Source organism: Sciurus vulgaris (assembly GCF_902686455.1).
Source record: "Sciurus vulgaris genome assembly, chromosome: 2".
NCBI lineage: Eukaryota > Metazoa > Chordata > Mammalia > Rodentia > Sciuridae > Sciurus > Sciurus vulgaris.
The window spans coordinates 189,385,704-189,405,474 of record NC_136462.1 but is presented as its reverse complement, the minus strand read 5'-3'; the positions used below and the strand labels follow the sequence as shown (position 1 = coordinate 189,405,474).

Sequence of the window (19,771 nt, the reverse complement as noted above, 5' to 3'; positions counted from 1 at the left end):
GAGAGGGGAGGAATCGGTTAGAAGGAGCCCGGCTGGCTGCAGGGTGAGGCGGGGGGCGGGGGGTACAGAGAGGCTGGAAAGGGTGGGGAGTGGCCAGGGCCCAGTGGACGGAGCTGGCATGTACCTTGGAGGAGAAGTGACAGGACCTGTGAGTGGCCTGGGGAGAGGGAGAAGTGTCCTGGATGCCTGGCCAGAGTCCCTGGGGCCTAAGATGCTGGCACCTGCCAACCCAGAGACTGGCTGGTCTCTCTGCCGCTGACTGGGAGCCAGGCCTGATTGGAACGCAGCTGCTTCTCTGAGGAAGAGGGCAGTCTACGACACGAGTGGCAGCCCTCTCCCCTGCCAGGACCACTGGCTCTGACCTGCCCCTTCCAGTGCCAGCTCGCCCATGTCTGCAGCCAGCTTCCGCACGCTCACAGCCTCCGAGTCGCCCTGGATGTCAGGGACAGCGTTCCGACGGCCCGTCCGGTCACAGGAGATGAAGTCCGAGTAGGAGGACTCGACCTCCATCATGCCTGTTGCATTGCTCCTCAGGCCTGTGGGGACAGGGGGCAGGAGGGCAGAGGTGAGGCAAGATGGCAGCTACTGCCTTGGTCACTGCAGACAGAGCAGAAAGCACAGAAAATCAAAGAACAAAACCAGCCACCTGTAACCCCACACCCAGACAACCACCACCACCATCTCAAAGAACAGTCTTTACTCCAAGGAAACTTACTGATACACACCTACACGTTTATCAATATCGTGTGCCAGGCACTGGCTAGGTGCTGCTGATATAGCAGCAAACAAGTTGGCCATGGTCCCTGCCCTCTACCAGAGGTGGCATCAAACGACCTGGTACCTACATCAGGACAGCAAGGGAGAACGCAGGGTGCTGAAGTGGCTGCCAGGGCCTGAGCAAGGCTGGAGTTGGCAAAGTGACATTTTAGCTGAGACCCAAGGGTGAGCAAGCACTTAGATGAAGAGTGAGTGGGGAGAGCGATACAGAGAAGGGAGCAGCACGTGGAGGCTGAGGAAGGAGGGCGTCGGGCTGAAGAGCAGAGCCAGCCGGCTGGAGAAGGGTGGGGCAGCGGACAGAGGACACTGCTGGGACGGGCAGGGTCAGACCACATCTGGAACTGGGGCCCTGAGGAGTCTGGGCCAGGTTATGAAGGCTTAGCTCTGCATTTTCAAAGACGACTCGGGGTTCTCTCTGGAGCTGGGCCCGGAAGGGAGGAAGCGAGGAGACTTGCGTGGAGTTCAGGTACGGCCGGTGGTGGCGCATGGTGGTGCCGAGGTAGACTTGAGGTGTAAATTGGAGGTCAAATCAATAATCCTTATTGTTTGACGAGGAACTTAGTTTCATATGCATATGCAAGTGACGGAGCGGGGCTTACCAACTAGGGAACAACAAGGAGCATCTGTGGAGTGGAGGCGGCTGAGGCTGGGAGCCCCCGCTGACCATGCTAACCCCGTATTACCTGTGAGCCCTCCGAGGGGAGAGGACCTGCAGGCACAAGGGCCAAAGGGGCTGGCGCTCAGAAGAGAGATGGGGCAGGAAGGGAGGGAAGACGTGAGAGTAGAAACTGTTACTACTGAGAGGGGAGCAGCAGCCCTGGTGGTCGAGAACAGCCTAGAGAGTGAAAAGAAGAGAATCTCGGGTGTAAAGAAGAGCTACATACGTTTAAGAGGCATTTGGGGGGCTGGGGATGGAGCTGAGGCAGAGCGCCTGCCTAGCAAGCACAGGCCCTGGGTTTGAAACATGCCTCCAAAGAAATAGAATTATCTCGGGATCATAGTAGACACTGTGTTTTATTGTCTATTCTTTGGAACAAAGACCCCAACCCTCTCTGGGCCTCTGGTTCCCCACCTGTAAAAGAAAGGCAGGGACAAAATTCTGTGTAAGGCGATTCCCCCTCTCTCCAGAAGATGGCGCGCCCTGCATGCCTTTCTTCGCTGCTCTGAGCGCTGTCCGGGGGTGGAGCTCAGCTAAAGGAATTCCCAGGGGCAGTTACTTCCATAGGCCACAGTTTCACTGGAGCCCTCTCCCTCTAGGGAAAGTGCTCGAAGGTTCAGATCAGAATGGCCCGTTGGGATAACAGCAATAACAACCAGCATGAATTATGGGGATGATGCTAATGACAGCACAGGTAATGTCACCAGGCATTTACGCTTTGTGGGCCTCACTTAATGGCCGGCATAGTGCTCTCAGTTAAGTGTACAAGCCTGACTGGGAAGGGCCTCAGGCAGACCCAGGGGCCTAGGCTCTCCTTCCTTTGTACCTGCTGCTCATGGGAAGGGTCTGACCCTGGCAGGCCACTCTGTCCCCAAAAGTTTTTTACCACGCACAGTGACAGGCCCAGTCCCGGCAGCTGTGCTCCAGCTGCTCTGTCCCCGCATCCTCCACATAGCACCTGGGGAAGAGCAGCTGTTCTCAGGGTTCCATCTTGGCTGTCTATCCATCCATGCATCCATCACCCTCTCTGCCTCTGGGGGTGATGGAATGACTCCCCCAGCGTGCCATGCTGCTGTTCTTGTCTGCTGTCTCCAAGATGTGACACCGTGGGGTGGCATTACAGGCTCATCTAAAAGACTGGCCTCACTCTGCCACAGACACCCTGGGCTTTGCCCTTGCCCTTGCCCTACCTGACCTTACACGCTGCCCAGGGCAGAAAGCTGCCATCCAGCAGGGAGAGTGCACTGGGACAAGCTCAAGGCCCAGTCCTGGAACATGCCCATGGAGCCAGCCCGCCCCATCCGGCTGGCCAGAGCCCGCCACTCCAAAGTGCCCGCACATCATCTCAGCTCTCCCACGCTCTGTTCTGGGCTCACACTCTGCTCGGTAAAGGCAACAGCAAATGGGAAAATAGAAGAAAGAATCCACAGAGTGGGACGCTGTGCCAGTAAATGGTCCTTCTCGTTTCTGGGGTTTGGCTTGGTTTGGTGGTGCTGGGGTTGAAATTCAGGACCTCACACAAAGCAAATGGTCATTCTCAAATCCTGTCATTTAGAATATAAACCACCAAGGACTTCTTAGTGGCTTAATGACAGGAATCAAGAAACCCCAAACTTCTTCATATCCTTGAGCCACTAAGTCAGTTTATAATCATTTATTATAAGAAAACAATTCAAATTGTGCATGAAAATAAATGTACAAATATGTTCATTGTTGTATTATTTAAAATAGCAGAACAACTAAATGGATGATGAAGAAATATATAAATATGCTAATTTATATTCAAATGAAGTACCATTCAGGTACTATGATGTTAGTGATTTTTTTTTTTTTTTTTTTGTAACAGGGATTAAATCCAGGGGTGCTCAACCATTGAGCCACATCCTCAGCCCTTTTTATTTTTTATTTTGAGACAGGGTCTCACTAAGTTACTTAGGGACCCGATAAGTTGCTGAGGCTGGCCTTAAATGTTCAATCCTCCTGCCTCAGGCTTTCGAGCTACTGGGATTACAAGTATGTGCCATCATGCCCAGCAATATTTTTTAAAGATATGAGGAAATGTTCACATATATTATCAAATGAAAAAATCTCAATTATACAATCACATATATTAATATTTACATTGAGTGATTTTTAAATCTTTTATATTTAAATTTTTAAATAAAAGCACTCATGTAATTGTAAATCAATCAACCAATTTATTTATTATTTATTTTTGTGGATCTGGAGGGACTAAACCCAGGACCTCCTCACGCACACTAGGCAAGTGCTCTACCATTACAACCTCAGCCCCAAAATAATTTTTGACCATGTGTGAATGTGGCATATAGCTCAAGAGGTACAAGAGGAAAGACAAGTATTCAGAATCCTCCCAGTCTACCCAGATGCCCTCCCCAAGGCGAGCACTTTCTTGGGTCCTTCCAGAGACAGGCTATGCAATATCCAAACTCCTTCCTGCTTTTCTTCCCTTCCTTTTTCTTTTATAGAAAACAAAATTTTATTTTCTATCTTGCTTTTTTCAATTGAAAATATGTCTTAGAAACAATCTCAAATGACCTTGAAACCACTGTAACCATGATTATATCAAAACACTGGAAACAAACCCAAAGTCCTTAAAGAACTAGATTGGTCTTTCTATTGGCTACATGATATTTTGTTGTCTCTCTGCCATAGACCAATTCCATTTCTTCCCTAATGATGGACTTTTAAAAAGTCCTTCCTTGGTCCATTTTGTGCCCCTATAACAAAATATCTGAGGTTGAGTAATTTATAAAGAACAGGAATTTCAGCCAGGCCTGGTGGCACATGCCTGTCATCCCAGCAGCTCGGGAGACTGAGGCAGGAGGATTGAGAGTTCAAAGCCAGCCTCAGCAATTTAGCGAGGTCCTAAGCAACTCAGCAAAACCCTGTCTCTAAATAAAATACAAAAAAGGATGGGATGTGGCTTAGTGGTTAAGTACCTGTGGGTTCAAATCCCTGGTACCAAAACACACACACACACACACACACGCACACACGCAAACAGAATAGGTATTTCTTTCTCACAGTTCTGAAGGCTGGGAAGCCCAAGATCAAGATGCTGGCATCTGGTGAGGGCTGTGCTCTACTTCCAAGATGCTGCCTTGATTGCTGGGTCCTCTAGCGGGGAGGGACACTGTGCCCTTGCATGGCAGAGGCAGGCAGAAGTGACAGAAGAAGCACCCCCCCCCCCCCCATCAAGCCTTTCAAAGGGGCATCTAATCCCATTCACAAGGCAGGGCCCTCCAGGCCTAACCGCCTTTCCACGTGGTCTCAGGGGCAACACCTGGGTTATGAACGGACAGGTGCAAAGCACAGCTGTTCCCGTCAGACGTGTGGGGGGAGCTCGGTTTCATGGTACTCCCATCCATGGCGTTTTGTATGGGTTTACTTGTGACATGAGGGTGACAAACAGGAGCTGGTTCCTTCAGTCTGTGCTACTCACCTGTTCACCAGTTGGGAGACCTGGACAACTCCCTTCACCTCAGCAACCTGGGGCAGAGCAATGCCTGTGGCTCATGAGACGCCAGGAGACAATGATCTTCCAGAGCCCGATGAAGTAGGTGGAAGCACGCGATTAACAAAACAGTAGTCTGGGCCACTTGAGGGTGAGTGACTGGTAAAACTGTCCTTCTGATGTGTCATTCTGTTCTCTGCTAAAGCGGCAACTGAGGCCAGATCCTACAGATCCTTCTCAGTGCCTCCCACTGCTGAGACCCCCCCTCGCCCAGCTTCCTTCCCTGCATCTGAATGAGGAAGACTGAGTGTGAGCTTTAAGTCTCCTCCAGCCCCGACGTTTCATTCATTCATTGTCACCAGCATCTTCTGCATGCCAGGCGCTGTGCCAAGTGTGAGGTACACTCCAGAGACCAAACAAGACATGTGCAATCTGATGCTAGAAGGCGGCACAGAACAAGTAAATTAATCCATCAGGGAGATTATGACGCGTGCCACGAAGGACAGGAGCGGGTTCTCTGCTCCTGGATGGTTTGGTTAAAGGTGGCATAGTCAGGGAAGGCCTCCTTGAGGAGGTGGCTTTGAGCTAAAATGACAGAAAAGGTGGAGTGAGAGCCAGGGGCCAATCCAGGCAGAGGCCAGAGCCAACAAGGCTGATAACCTCCCACCTCAGCTTGAGCCCCCCAGACTGCTGAGAAAGCCAGCTCTCTCTTCCTCATCCCCAGGAGGAGGGGGCCTTTGTGGGGTCAGGATGCCGGTGGGGCATCTGACTGAAGGCCCAGGATGGGAGGAGAGGTACGGTGCCCTGCACCCCTGCTCTCCAGGTCCTGCAGGTGCTCACTCTGGCATGTCAGGCTTCCCCACAGGAAGCCACTGTTCCCTTGGGCTCTACTATTCTCCCCAGCTTTGTAAACTGAAGCGACCCCGGACTCTGCCAAGAGCTACATAGTCTGTTCCAAGCCTGAGCGAGTAGTCCACACTGCTCAGGCAGATTCCATTACACTTCCAAATTGTTTTCCAAATATACTTCAAAGGTCATTTCCTGTTTTTTTTTTTTTTTTTTTTTTTTTTTTTTTTTTTTTTTTAAGTTACATATCTGCAGAAACCATAGAAAAAGCAAGCAGACTTTGCAGAGGACACAGCACAGGAGGGAGAGTTGGTCCTGTGACAGAGGCCTCCTCTGAATGGGCAAATGCTCTGTAAGGCTTCTCTAAGAACAGGCTGTGACACCCGAGGGTGACACCAGGGTCTACTGAACCAGCCTTCCCCAAATTCAAAAAGAGCAGTGGCTTTTTTCTGGGACAGGAGGCCAGAACCAAAGAGGCACTGCGAGGGGTGGAAGAAGCAGGGCCCAAACGAGCGCACTCGAGTAGCCAGGGTGGGCGGGGCGGCTGGCTGCTGCCATGTTCCGCTTGCTGGCAGCTGGGACCAAAGCTCTTTCCAGTGCCCTAGGGACACATGCAGCATAGCACCACCAGAGAGGAGGCTGTCTCCTGCCAGTGCAGGGCCTGATGCCCATTCAAAGAGTGGCCATGGGTGAGGCAGCCAGCTGGGCTCTGGCCTCCACACCTCGAAGGCCCAGAGTCCCACAGGCAGGCCGGGCAGGTGATGGTGAGTGCTGCTTTGCGGGGCAGTGTGGTGGGAAGGGAAGTCAGGTGCCAGAGCCAGATGAGGTTCTTGGTGGCTTCCACGTTGCCAGGCCCCATAGCCACCTGTCTGTCCCCTTCTGACTGACTTCTTCTCAGACTTCTTGAGGGCTACCAGACACCACACCCTCTGGCCTCCCTCCAGCCTCTCTGGTTGCTACCCAGCTGCCTCCTCCTCTTGGGACCTTCCTGTCAGAGCCCCTCCCCCAGGACCACAGTCCTGTCCCCTGTGGGCTCCCAGGGGTTCTTATCCTTTCCCTAGTGTATGCTGGTGACCCCCAAGAACCCCAAGACTCTCTCAAGACTCTGGATTTGTGGCTCTCAGCCCCCGCTGTGTGGCGCTGGGCTACGTCATCAGCTCCACCTGTCAAGCCCAGCCTTCCCTGCTCCAGCCCTCCCCAGCTCAGCGAAGGCACGGCCAACCGCCCAGGCTGCTGGCGCTGGGACTTGGATCCACCACCCACATACAATTCAGTCTGTCACCAGGTCCTGCCCTTCCTACTTGGAAAACAGAGCTAGGATCTGCCCCCTCTCCCCTCCATGGGTACCACCAGGCCCTGCAGAGCCCCTCATTGCGGTCCTGCTTCTCTCACCCTCAGTGACACAGTGCCAGAACTGTGTTCTCAACAAAAATGCGGCCATGTGATACCCCTGCTTCATTCAACCGCTGACGCTCTTCTACTCCACGCTGAGCAAACTCCAAACCCCTTAAGCCAGCCCCGGAAGCCCCACGCTGATCTGGCCCTACCTCCCTCTACTCCTTCCTCTCATTTCCTTTCTTCTTGGCGCATTTTGATCTGTCCATACTGATCTCTCTTTAATTCTGCAAACATTTATTTATTTATATATTTATTTAGGTAATAAATACGCTGAACCCAGGAACACTTAACCACTGAGTCATATCCCCAGCACTCTTCATTCTTCATTTTGAAAAAAGGTCTTGCTAAGTTGCTTAGGCCCTCACTTAGTTGCTGAGGCTGGACTCAAACAGGAGGCTTGCCTCCTGTCTCAGCCTCCTGAACTGCTGTGATTACAGTGTGCAGCACCACACCTGGCTATACCTAATTTAATTCCTGACCTCAAGGCCTCTAGACTACTCCCCCTGCCTCTAACATTCTCTACCATCCTGCTCTCTGCAAAGCCTGGTGGATACACAGAAATCCAGCTGGGTCTTCAAATGTTCCTACTCTAGCACTGGCAGGGCCTGAGGCCTCCAGAGTTCCTCTGTCCACCACTGCTGCAGGTCAAGGAGGCTAACAGGGTGGACACAGCAAGGGCTTTAGAGTCTCGACTTCTATCCCCATAGCTACGGCCCAGGGCTGCTGGGCAACTCACCTGACCACTGATGCAGCTTGTGAAGTGGGGGTGCTTACAACTGCCTTAACCGTGGCTGTGGGGTTAAGGAGAGCCCACCTCTATGGAGGCCTACTCCATGCCAGGCTGTGCCGAGCATCTTACGGCCATTCTCTCTTTTAATTTTACACTAACACAACAAAACAGAAAGTATCATTACTGCTGTTTCATAGAAGAGGCTGCTGAGGCTCAGTGAGCTTAGCAGCTTGTTGAGGTTGCACACACAGAGTGTGGGGCGGGACTAAGACCGTCCTCTTAGGCTACAAAGCACAGGACTGAGCTGGCGTGGTGTTGGCATCCAGCGAGGGCTTGTTAAAACATGTACTTTCCCCTATCTCCCGTTCTTTCCCCACAGTCCACAGCCTCATAAGACATCTCTGAAGAAAGGGCAAGGAAGCAAGGAAGTTCCTTGAAAACTTTCTACAATGTTGGCAAAAAGAAAAAACAAAGACAACAACAACAACAACAACAAAAACAAAAACACAAAGGCAGTTTGCTCACTGATGCAAAATTTCCACACTGGATTTGCAGTTGGAGTAAACCTGGTGATGCTAGGTTCAGTCTATGAATTCTGCCACCAAATTCTATTTTTTGGAATCAAACTTCACAGCAATAAAACAATTATTTCGAGGTACACATTTTAAAACTCTCAGCTCAGCTATCTCCTGTGGCAGGACAGGTTATTATTTTATATAGGTCTGGGGACTGGAACCATGACACAAACTTTCCTCCATGACAGTGTGCTTCTGTGGAGGTCTCCGGAACGAGGAGTAGTGCCACTGGACTACTGCTTGGTGGCCAGGCATGCTGGGTCTCCTCAGGCCTGCTGCCATTTTACATGTTATCTAAGTTTGGTGGGGACTCACCTACAAAGCAGTTTCCAGAGAGTGGCCTTCATCTATTGTGAAGGGAGGGGCAGGAAGGGAACATGAGATCACTTCCAAGTGGGCCTGCCAGAAGCCCAGGGGCCAGGCTGAGCTCTAGCCAGGCCAAGTGCCACAGGGCAAGGTTCTTCCCCTCCAACCTCAGGGGTTCGAGTATGAACGAAGGGTTAAACTGCCATCTCTGTGGTGGCTTTGAAACATATCTATAAAATTGTTACTCCTCCTGTCAAGAGTGGAGGCTAATTTGAATCTTCTTGAACGAGCTGGACTTAATATAGCTTGTTCTTCTTTTTTCCCCTGGGTACTAGGGACTGGTGCCAGGGCCCTGATCATGCTAGGAAAATACTCTACCATTGAACTATAGCCCAGACCCTGACTAATTTCTAACAAATACAAAGCAACATGAGTGTTGCTGTGTGGCTTCTAAAGTGAAGCTTCCACCTGACTCTCCTGTGGGACACCTGCCTGTGGAGGCTCAGTTGCATACTGGAAATCTGAGGCTGCCATGCTGTGAGGAAGTGCCAACTAGCCCCTGAGGTGATCACGCAGCTGGGTCTAAGCCAGCTTGGAGAGGGACACAGCTGGCCAGCCTGGCTAGGCCCTCGCTGCTCTGTGATTGCATGAGAGATTCAAGCCAGAATCACCCAGCTGTGCCCAAACTCCTAACCCACAGAAACCAAGAGAGCGAGTCAACTACTGCTCTTGTTTTATACCATGGGGGCAACGTGTTATACAGCAGTGGATAACTAGAGCAATCTCTAGTTCCTTCCATCTCAGGGCTTCCTCTCTAGTTCCTCTAGAATTCTATAAAAAGTATCCTCAAAATGTAGTGTGGAGAACAAAAAGCACATATTATTTCTTTAATATTAATTCATTCAACAAAATTTTACCGATCACCCAATCAGTACCAGGCTTAGGACAGATACCATGGATATAAGCCAAGTCCTGAAGGAAAATTCAGGGCCTAGTGAGGGAGATCAACTCAAAAATTCTAACTCTTCACAGGTGGTGTGATGGGACTTGTAACTTTTTCCAGTGGTTCTTTTAATGACAGGTGGGGATGGGTGTGTGTGAGACACTAGCTCAGGACCACAGCTCTTGTCAGCCTATTACTGAAGGTAGAGTAACACAACCCACGCAGCTGATGGGAAAGACCACTTCAGTGTTTTGTATATAAATCTTTAAAAACTTCAAAAATCTTAAAAAGCTTGGTGGACAGTAAAGACTGAGCTCATGGGTTTCAGAGAAAGAGGACCCTATCGGAAATTGGACTAGGGGCTATTCATATTACTTTCTAGCAAAAAAGCCTATTTACATTTTGTCTGTGTTCTGAGACTTTGTGAATTTAAAGGTGATGGAGTAATTATTCTGGCAGAAGTAATTTCAAGTTAGCATAGTATTCACACAGTGGCAGGAATATTGCTGGTGGCTTTTAGCCAACTTTACTGTGATAATTGGGAGCAGAAAGCAGGGCAGATAGATCTGAAAACTTGCAGTGTGGCCAAAAAAGTGCATGTGAAGTCAGGCATGGTGGCACACACTTGTAATCTCAGCAACTCAGGAGGCAGAGGCAGGAAGACTGCAAGTTCAAGGAAAGCCCCAGCAACTTGGCAAGGCCCTAAGCAACTTAGTGAGACCTTGTCTCAAAATAAAAAATAAACAGGGTTGGGTATGTAATGTAGCTCAGTGGTGAAGCATTCCTGGGTACCAAAAACAGTGTAAGTAAAACTGTGGCTAAAAAAGGAGTGGCTGTTAAAGAGATCTCAGCCACTGAAGAAAAAGGAAAGAAAAAGGGCATCTCAGGAATTGACAAGACCACACCCATCTTAGGCTCAACCTGTAAAAGTAAACATTCCTTTGGGAAAAGACCAGGGGGGCACCCTGCTTGCCTAGGGGTAGTTTTACCATGCTTATCCACTACAGCATTCAGAGGCTGCTGCAGCTGTGGTTCCAGGAGGCTTGGCTACTGCTTGAGATGGTGGCAGACCTTGGTGTCAACCACATGGTGCTGGTTCTGCAGGAATGCAGAATGCTGGAGTTAGGTGGTCATGGAGGCCTCCACTGAGATTTCAAAAGAAGGCCTGGAAAGCCAGGCAAAGTGTAGCAGTGTAGGAGTCCCTGGGGGTGGCCCCTGAGAGGATGTGAGAAGGAAGCTGAAGCTGTGATGGAGACCCCTGAGATTAAGAGATGTCAGTACCACCGATGGCAGCTGAGGAAAACTGCAGAAATGGAGCAGGAAACAAGCAAAGAGAGAGGTCATGTGGGCTACAAACAGCAAGGCCAGGGGGGCGGAGTTACACAAGCCTGTTGGAAAGAACATCACGATGCCATGTGCCCCAGGTGATGGATGCGGAGCCATAGGACTTACTTGCCCAGCTGGATTTCAGTCTTGCTTTGGTCCCATCCCTTCATTTTGTGCCCCTATTGCTCCCTGGAATGGAATGTTTACTCTGTGCCAATATATACTGGATATAGGTAACTTCCTTTTGATTTTTATAGGGACTCTTGCTTTGAGTTTGCCTTGAGTCTCAGGAGACTTTGCACTTGGACTTTTGGGTAATCCTGGAACTGTAAAGACCATGGGGACTCCTGGAAATGAATGAAATGTATATTAAATTGTGAGATAAGCATGAGCTTTCGGGGGACAGAGGTGGAATGTTATGGTTTGGATATGTGGTTTCCCACTAAAGTTCATGTGTGAGACAATGCAAGAATTTTTGGAGGTGAAATTATTAGATTATGAAAGTTGTAACCTAATCAGTGGATTAATCCAATAACGTGGATTCATTAGGTGGTGACTATAGGCAGGTAGGGTGCGGCTGGAGGAGGTAGTTCACTGGGGGCACGTCTTTGGGGTTTATATTTTGTCACTGGTGAGTGGACCTCTCACCACTTCCTGACTGCCATGTCCTGAGCTGCTTTCCCACACCATGCCCTTCTGCTGTGCTGTTCTGCACAACCTCCAAGCCAGAGTTACAGAGTTGGCCGTCTATGGACTGAGACTTCTGAAATAGCCAAAATAAACTTTTCCTCTTCTGCATTGTTCTTGTCAAGTCTGTTGGTCACAGTGATGAAACAGCTGACTTAAACAGAGGACAAGACAGGAGAGGGGGATCTTCCACTGAGAGGACAGAGAGCCTCTCTAATAGACCATGGGGACACTGGTGCAGAGACCTGAAGGAAGCGAGTAGGGAGCCACGCAGGACATGCGTGGCGTCCATAAGATGAACACGGAGGCCACAGGACTGGGAAACAGCAAGCAGGGGAGAGGGGCGGGAGGACTGACGTTGCAGGGACCTGGGGAACAAAGCACCTTCGGGTTTTGCTCTGGTTTTGTTTTGATTTACCCTTCACGGGCATTTCCAGCTGAACCCTTCAAAGCTTCCCTTCGTGCCAGTTCTCAGAGGCTTCTTTCTAGTGTACAGTGAGTGACCCCTCAGAAGCAGTGAGGGGGTCTAATAGGCCCAGACATTGTGTGCCCAAGGGCAGTACCAGAAAGGGTGGGGACATTTCTGTGTTGAGTTGAAGTTCTCCTATTCTTTCTACTTCCAGGCAGAAGTAGGGTTCAGAATCCTAAAAATACCACATAAATAAGTAATTAAAATGCATAAATATATTCTACTGTCATATACAACTAAACAGAATAAAATTTAAAAATTAAACAAATAATTAATTAATGAAATAATCACCTCCCTTGGATCTTGGAATAGCAATGTTTCAAGTAAGGGACCGTCACTACTTAAGCAGACCCACAAATGTCACCTGTACCTTTGGCCCATGTTAACACAGTTTACATAAGATTCCTGAGCCCTTGGTTCAGTCACTACCCTCCTGATACTGAGTCTTCACAAAACTGCCAGCCAATACTTCTAAAAGTTCAATAAAAATAAATCTATGAATGAATGAATGAACCGTCAACCAATTGGCCAAGAAAATAAGAATTTAAGAACTACAGCACTCTCCCAATGATTAAAATAACCATCTGAGGGCCAGGGGTGTAGCTCGGTGGTCAAGCATTTGCCTAACATGAATGAGGCCCTGGATATGATCCCAACACTACAACAAAACAAAACATACACACATACACACAAACACAGACACACACACACACACACACACACACACACACACACACACACACACACACACACACACAATCTGAGTTCTGGCTCCTGACCACACAAATAGCAATAGCAATAAAAATAAAAATTACTATGAATTATTTAAAATTTTAGAAAAACAAATAAAGTAGGGATTGGCTACATTTATAGGATGTATATACTTAACCTGGTGACAGACGCTTTTCATGTATCACCTTATTTAAGCTACATAGTGGCTCTGTAGATTAGACCCATTTTACACGTAGCTAGAATGAACTGGAACCTGGATTCAAAGTGAAGGAGTGGCTGGCTATTAGGCCCAAGGCCTCCAAGGCAATATTGTCTCCATAGGATCAGAGGAAGCGGAAGCCCTTGGAAAAGGTGAGTTCAAAGTGGCTGCAGTGGCAGGAGGGTCCTGACTGGGAGAAAAAGAGGTCTAGTTGGCTGACCTCCTAGTTATGCTCTACCACTGAAAATTATAAAACTTTCCTTCATTCTGTCAATCATTCTTTCCATGTTACTAAGCAGATACCGTTTTCAGCCATGACCTTGAAGGTACTTTTTAGAGGAAACACATTGTTTAAGCCTCAAAGTGGGGAGTCCAGGGCTCAGAAGGTGGTGTGGAGCACCCACGATCTCTAACTGGTTAATGCTGAGTCAAGATTTGAACTTGCATCTCCTCATTCCTTCTTTAGGGTGGTGCATTCTGGGGATGGCTTTGCCCTGAAGTGCATGACACTGCCTCTGGTGCACCTTATCAGAGGACTGTCCTGTTACCAGACCCTTCCCACTGTGGCTTCTCTCATCTCAGATGGCTACTCCCACCCTGGTGGAATAAGGGCCGTACCGTGTAACCTGGAGACGCTTTCAGAGCGGCTCGGGGCACTTCACACACTGCCTGGCGTATCGTGCCCAGGAAGTGTTTTCTTTTCTTTTCTTTTTTTTTTTTTTTTTGAGGTACTGGGGATCGAATCAAGGGCCTTGTGCTTGCAAGGCAAGCACTCTACCAACTGAGCTACCTCCCCAGCCCCTAGGAAGTGTTTTCCACAAGGGTGGAGGAATCGATGAGTCAGGAGGACATACAGTGGGTTTGCTAACATGGAAGAACTCAAGAGAGGGTGCAGTTTCGTGTCCTCCAAGTGACCCACAGGATCCTTCATGTGCTGTTGCCTGAATTTCAAGAGTGGTGGGTGGGTGCCTTCACATCAACACCTGCCAGAAGACACAGCGAGAACCCACGCCAGGATTCAGGTGACAGAAAGAAGAGCCACTGGTTCTGATGCCAATGGAGAAACGAGCATCGTCTTACAGCTACTTGCTGAGCAGAGCCAGCTTGACGAGAGACGTTGACAAGTGGAAATTACTCTGAAAAAAACTTGCCTCTAGCCTGTGTCAACCTCAAATTAAGGCATGTCGGAGATAAGCTTGTAGCTTCTAAGCTAATAAATCCGTTTATAAAATACATTAGAGTCAGATTTCGTTTGTCTAATGATGCCCAGGGAACGAGGCCCTTGAGCACCAGGAGTCGCACTCCTATCCCGTAGGTGTCAAGGCCTCATCTAGAGCCAGAAGGTGGACTGGTGGCCGCCTCGGACTGGGGAGGGGGGGGGTTTAGGGTGACAGCTAGGAGGCAGATTTCTCTGTGGCGATGAAAACAGGCTGGAGTGGACTGTGGCGATGAACGTACAATCTGAAAATAGCGAAGGCCACTGAACTGCTGCGAGCTCTCTCTCAATAAAGGTGAAAGACGCTTGTCCGAATATGATGGAGAACGTTCTTCTCATGCACTGCACTAGTGCGTGAACGTATTACCCACCACCCTCCTTAATGATTTCACAACATGACCGTTTGTGCCAGCTGTGACACCACAGCAATGCCCTCCATGTCACAATATAGGGCTGTATGCCCTACACCAAACAGCTCCATGCTTCTTATGCTTTAGTTTTTCTTAAAACTGTCCTTAACTTCATCCGAGAGCTTGGAAGTTAAGCTCTGTGCTTGAGTCAGACACCACTGAATGACTCTGCCTGGGATCATCTCTGGTGAGTTACTCAAGCTCTCCATGCCTCAGTTTCCCTGTGTGTAAAACAACAGCCTCAGGCTTACAGGGCACTGTGAGGACTAAATGAGCAGCACGTGCAGGGCACTGCGTGGGGCCTGGCGGCAGCAAGCCAAACTGCTTTGCAGCTCTTAGTGCGACTCCCGTCACCCACAGTGGCCCCTCTCTGGGCTCAAAAACCAGAAAGCTCATATTGCATTCAGAGCCCTGTACGTTCAGTTAGATGACGCAGGGGCTGCGTGGTACAATTTCACGGCTGGACTTTGGGTCATCCCGTGGGACTGCTGTAAGCTTCAGTAACATTAGGTAACTTACCTCAGTTCACCACTAAACAGAAAGACCCAGAGGCCTTGCGTGGTCTCTCAAGAGCCTGGCATCTGGGGGTGTCCAAGAGGACACAGTAGCCTACAACACTTTGGGCTCTCTCTGATTCTGAAACTTCAGAGGTTACAGGTATATTGAAGAATCTGAGAAAAGTTAGGGACACTTTGCCCAGAAATTACAGGTGCCCCTGTATTTATGGGCACCCTTGAATCCTTAATGCTTACCCATAAACCCCTGCTTAAAACCCCAGTTCTAGGCTGCATATGACCCTGGTATTCTCCCACAGAGGCTGGAACAGAAGGTTTGCCCTCCTACACAAGCCTTGGCCAGAAAAACAGTCCTAGAGCTGATAGCTGCATCCTACTCACTGCAAACATCTGCATCCAGGGGAGTCCCAGGGGCCCTGAGTCAGAACAGCATGTGAGCCTGGTGGCTTGGGAAGCTACTGTAGGGCAAGGCCCAAAGGCCTTACTGATAAGCAGCTGGGGAGTTCTAACCTCAAGGCAGCTTCCTGCCAATGAGAACCCTGCTCTGCCAACAGAGGAGAGGAATCTTAGCACAGGCGCTGGAGGCAGGGTAGACCGTAAGAGGGACATTGAAAAGAGCTGGAAATGTCCCCCACATCCTGGGACTACTAGAACTCAGAGAAAGAAATACAGGCTGGAGATTCTACCCCAACTGAAGGAGGTGGAGCTGAAAGGGTGTGGGAGTGGAGTGAACTGTGAATCAGAGGCTGTTTGCATCATGGCTCCGTTAATTACTAACTGTGTGATGCTAAGCAAATCACTGCATGTCTCTGAGCCTGTTTCTTCATTTGTAAAATAGAGACACCAATAATCCCCAACTCATGGGACTGTTGTGAGATTAAAGAAAATACTGCTCTTTTTTTTTTTTTTCCCCTGTTTAGATGTTTCCTTCTAAGAACCTGGAGAGGTAAGGACTAGAGGAAGGAGAGAGGAAGAAGTGAAAGCCCACTCTGGTCTCAGATGAAACAGTGGAAATCCAGGCCCCACTATTTAGTTAAGGCAAGATTCCTAAGCTCCCAGAACCTCAAGTTCTTCATCTGTGGAATGGGAACAATAATTCTGTGCAAGGTTGTATCAGAATCAAAAATAATAAACATATAACACCTGGCTCAAAAAAGATGCACAATAAAACATAGTAGCTATTATCACTGAAAAAGTGAAGGTGAAATTTGAGAAGCAGTTTGGGTGTTGTTAAAAAAATAAAAGTTGTGGAGCTAAAAAAAAAAAAAAAAAAAAAGCTAGTGAAACTTGGTTGTGCCCCTTTCCAGCTTTGGTATGTTGGTCATTTCCAAGAGCCTTCATTTCTACTCAGTGAAAAACTAGGATGACAGCAGGAGCTACCTATTTAGACACTGCATGTATAAGTCCAGCCCCTGGTTTGGCATAAAGGCACTTAGTGTTTATTTACGTGTGAAAACTACAAACATATCTTTTGGGCTGACACAACAGCACAGGGTTTGATTAATGGCTTCCAGTGAAATGGGTAGATTTTTAAAATTCTTTCAGCTTCACTAAGTTATAATTTACAAGTAAAAATTTTATATATTCAAGGCATGATGTTTGATATGTGTACACACTGAAATGTTTACCACAATCAAGTTAATTAACATATCCATCACCTCACAGCTACTTTTTTTTCATGTGAGAATACTTCAGATCAATTTTCTCAGCAAATTTCAAGTACACAATATGTTATTATTAACTATGGCACCACACTACATTAGGTGTCCAGAATTCATTCATCTTACAACTGCAGGTTTATACCTTTAGACTGCATTGTCCCATGTCACCCTCGCCCAGCCCTTCTCTACCTGAGTGTCTTCTTTAGATTCTACAGAAGTGAAATCGTGCAGTATTTCTCTTTCTAGCTTTTCTCACTTAGGATAATGTCCTCCAGGCCCATTCATGTTGGTACAAATGGCAGGGTTTCCTTTTTTAAAAAACAACATCTTCTGTATCCACTCACCTGCTGATGGACACTTAGGTTGTTGTTTGCATATTCTCATTATTGTGACATACTGCAGTGAACATGGGAGTGCAGGTATCTCTTCCAGGTCTGGCTTTTTTCCTTTGTGGTGGTGCTGGGATTGAACCCAGAGCCTCATAATGCTGGGCAAGCGCTCTACCACTGAGCTGTGTCCACAGTGATACAGCTTTAAGACAGCGAGTTTATTTCCTTTAAATAAATACCCAGAAGTAGAATTGCTGAATCACAGGTTGCAGTTTTAATTTTCTGAGGAAGCTCAATGCTGTTTTCCATAATGGCTCTATTCATTTACTTTCCCACCAACAACATCTAAGGGCGCTCTTCCCTCTTTCCTTAATGCTTAGCTTTTGATTGGGGGCCGGGGTACCAGGGATTGAACTCAGGGACACTCAACCACTGAGCCACATACCCAGGCCTTTTGTGTATTTTATTTAGAGACAGGGTCTCACTGAGTTGCTAGTGCCTTGCTAAATTACTGAGGCTGGCTTTGAACTCATGATCCTCCTGCCTCAGCCTCCTGAGCTGCTGGGATAACAGGTGTGCACCACCCGCCCTGCCTAGCTTTTGATTTTTTTTAAAAGATAACAAAGACTAGTAGGTGGGAGGTGACACCTCATTGTGCTTTCAATTTGCATTTCCCTGGTGATTAGTGATGTTGAGTGCCCCTTCATATACCTGCTGTCTTCCTTAGAAAACCATTTACTCAAGTCCTTTCCCATTTTTTAGCTGAGTTACTTTTGGTATTGAATTATATAAGTTCCTTATATATGAGATATTAAACACCTTTGGGTATATGGTTCGCAAATATTTTCTTAGGCCAGTTGCCCTTCATTTTCTTGATCATTTCCTTTCCTACGTAGAAATGTTCCAGTTTGATGGAGTCTTTTATTTATTTATTTATTTATTTTGGCCTGCACTTTTGGTGCCATATCCCAAAAAAATCATTGTCAAGACAATGTCATGGAGATTTCCCTTGTGTTTTCTCCTAGGAATTTTATGGTTCTAGATCTTAAATTTTTAATTTATTTTCAGTTAATTTTTGCGTAACATAAGATTAGGATTTAACGTGTTTTGTGTGTGTGGATATCCAGTGTTCCCACTTACTGAAGGGACTGTCCTTTCTCCCATTGTGTATTTCTGACATCTTTGTCAAAGATTTAGTTGATCGTATATGCATGAGTTTATTTCTGAACTTTTTATTCTGTTCCATTGGACTATGTCTGTTTTATGCTGATACCATACTATTTTGATTACTAGTTTCCTTATCACCCTAATTTAAAATCAGAGATGTCTCCAAATTTGTTCTTCTTGCTCAAGACTGCTTTGTTAGTCAGTGTCTGTTATGGTTCCATATGAATCTTAGGATTTTTTTCTATTTCTGCGAGAAATGCCACTGGATTTTTGATGGGAGCACACTGACCCTGTGGACCGCCGTGGGCGACACAGACGTTCTGATCACACCGATTCTACCGGGAAGGTTCTTGAAGGGCTTGCTGTGAACAGTCTTGGTCCTTTCAAGACTGGGCCTGGGAAGAATGTCCAGTCAGGCAGGGCTCTCACCTCTGCTCTCTCCACTGGCTTCACTGGCTCCTCTCAAAGCAGCTCTCCTCATGGCCACGGCTCCTCATGAGCACCTTCATGTGCAGACCAGGTTAGAGCAGGTGGCAGTCTGCTCAGGGAGAGACTTTCAACAGGCTTCCCCTGTGTGCACGGCCTGCTCTCTTTGCTCAGGTGAGAAGACAATGACCAGGGACATGGGCGAGCACGTTCCTTGCTGTCAAGCAGTTTGCCCACAGTGGGAAGGTAGCTCCTTTATTTAATGCAGTTGGAGAAAAGAACTGTTTATGGAAATGCTAAATGGACATGCTGGTTCCATGACTGTTCCAGATCAGGTATGAGTGGTCTGTTGGCCTTTCAAACTTTGGAAGAGAACAGAGGACTTGTCCCCCATGATCTCTCAGTGGCCTCCATGCTGTCTGAAAGGTCTGCAGGAGCACCAGTAGGATGGCAAGTGGTCAGAGGACAGGCTCCGGACTCGGCTCTCCTGCTTCTTCCTAACTGTGTCGCCATGAGCAAGCGTCTCAAGTCTTTGAACTCAGTTTCCTCATCTATAAAAATCATCTATAAGATAATACATATGTACTTCATAAGACTAAACTTAAGGAGATTTAAAAGTACTTAATGCTTGGCATATGGTTTAAATAAACAGTAGTTCTAGATGCTCTTCTGCCTGTGGGCGTGGCCAAGCACATGCCTGATCCTCTGTCAGTGTCACCATCCTCCCACCTCAGTCTGCTCACTAGAGGCTGCAAGGAGGACAGGCGACACACTGACCCAAGGCTAAGGCTTCCTCATCCCCGTATCACAGGGGACAAGGGTACAGCGAGAGGGCTCCACTATCTTCTCAAGGGTTTCAGCAAATCATTTTGTGGCAAGAAAGGCAGAGCTTCCTCTGGAAGCCTCAACTGGACATGTAAAATAAT

General features: G+C 48.0%; 1 protein-coding gene across 8 annotated transcripts in view; it reads right to left on the bottom strand.

The window, feature by feature from the left end:
• Nucleotides 1–19,771, bottom strand: part of PKIG (cAMP-dependent protein kinase inhibitor gamma) — a 90,503-nt gene that overhangs the window by 4,114 nt on the left and 66,618 nt on the right. For 5 of the 8 annotated variants that reach the window (XM_079126949.1, XM_079126947.1, XM_079126948.1 and 2 more), the window contains one exon: nt 363–536. In XM_079126949.1, the coding sequence (XP_078983075.1) occupies nt 363–513 (151 nt within the window). In that variant the 5' untranslated portion in view covers nt 514–536. Of the gene's footprint in view, nt 1–362; nt 537–4,898; nt 5,200–11,160; nt 11,224–19,771 lie in introns of all 8 variants that reach the window. The other 3 variants (XM_079126953.1, XM_079126951.1, XM_079126952.1) reach the window with 2 other exon arrangements.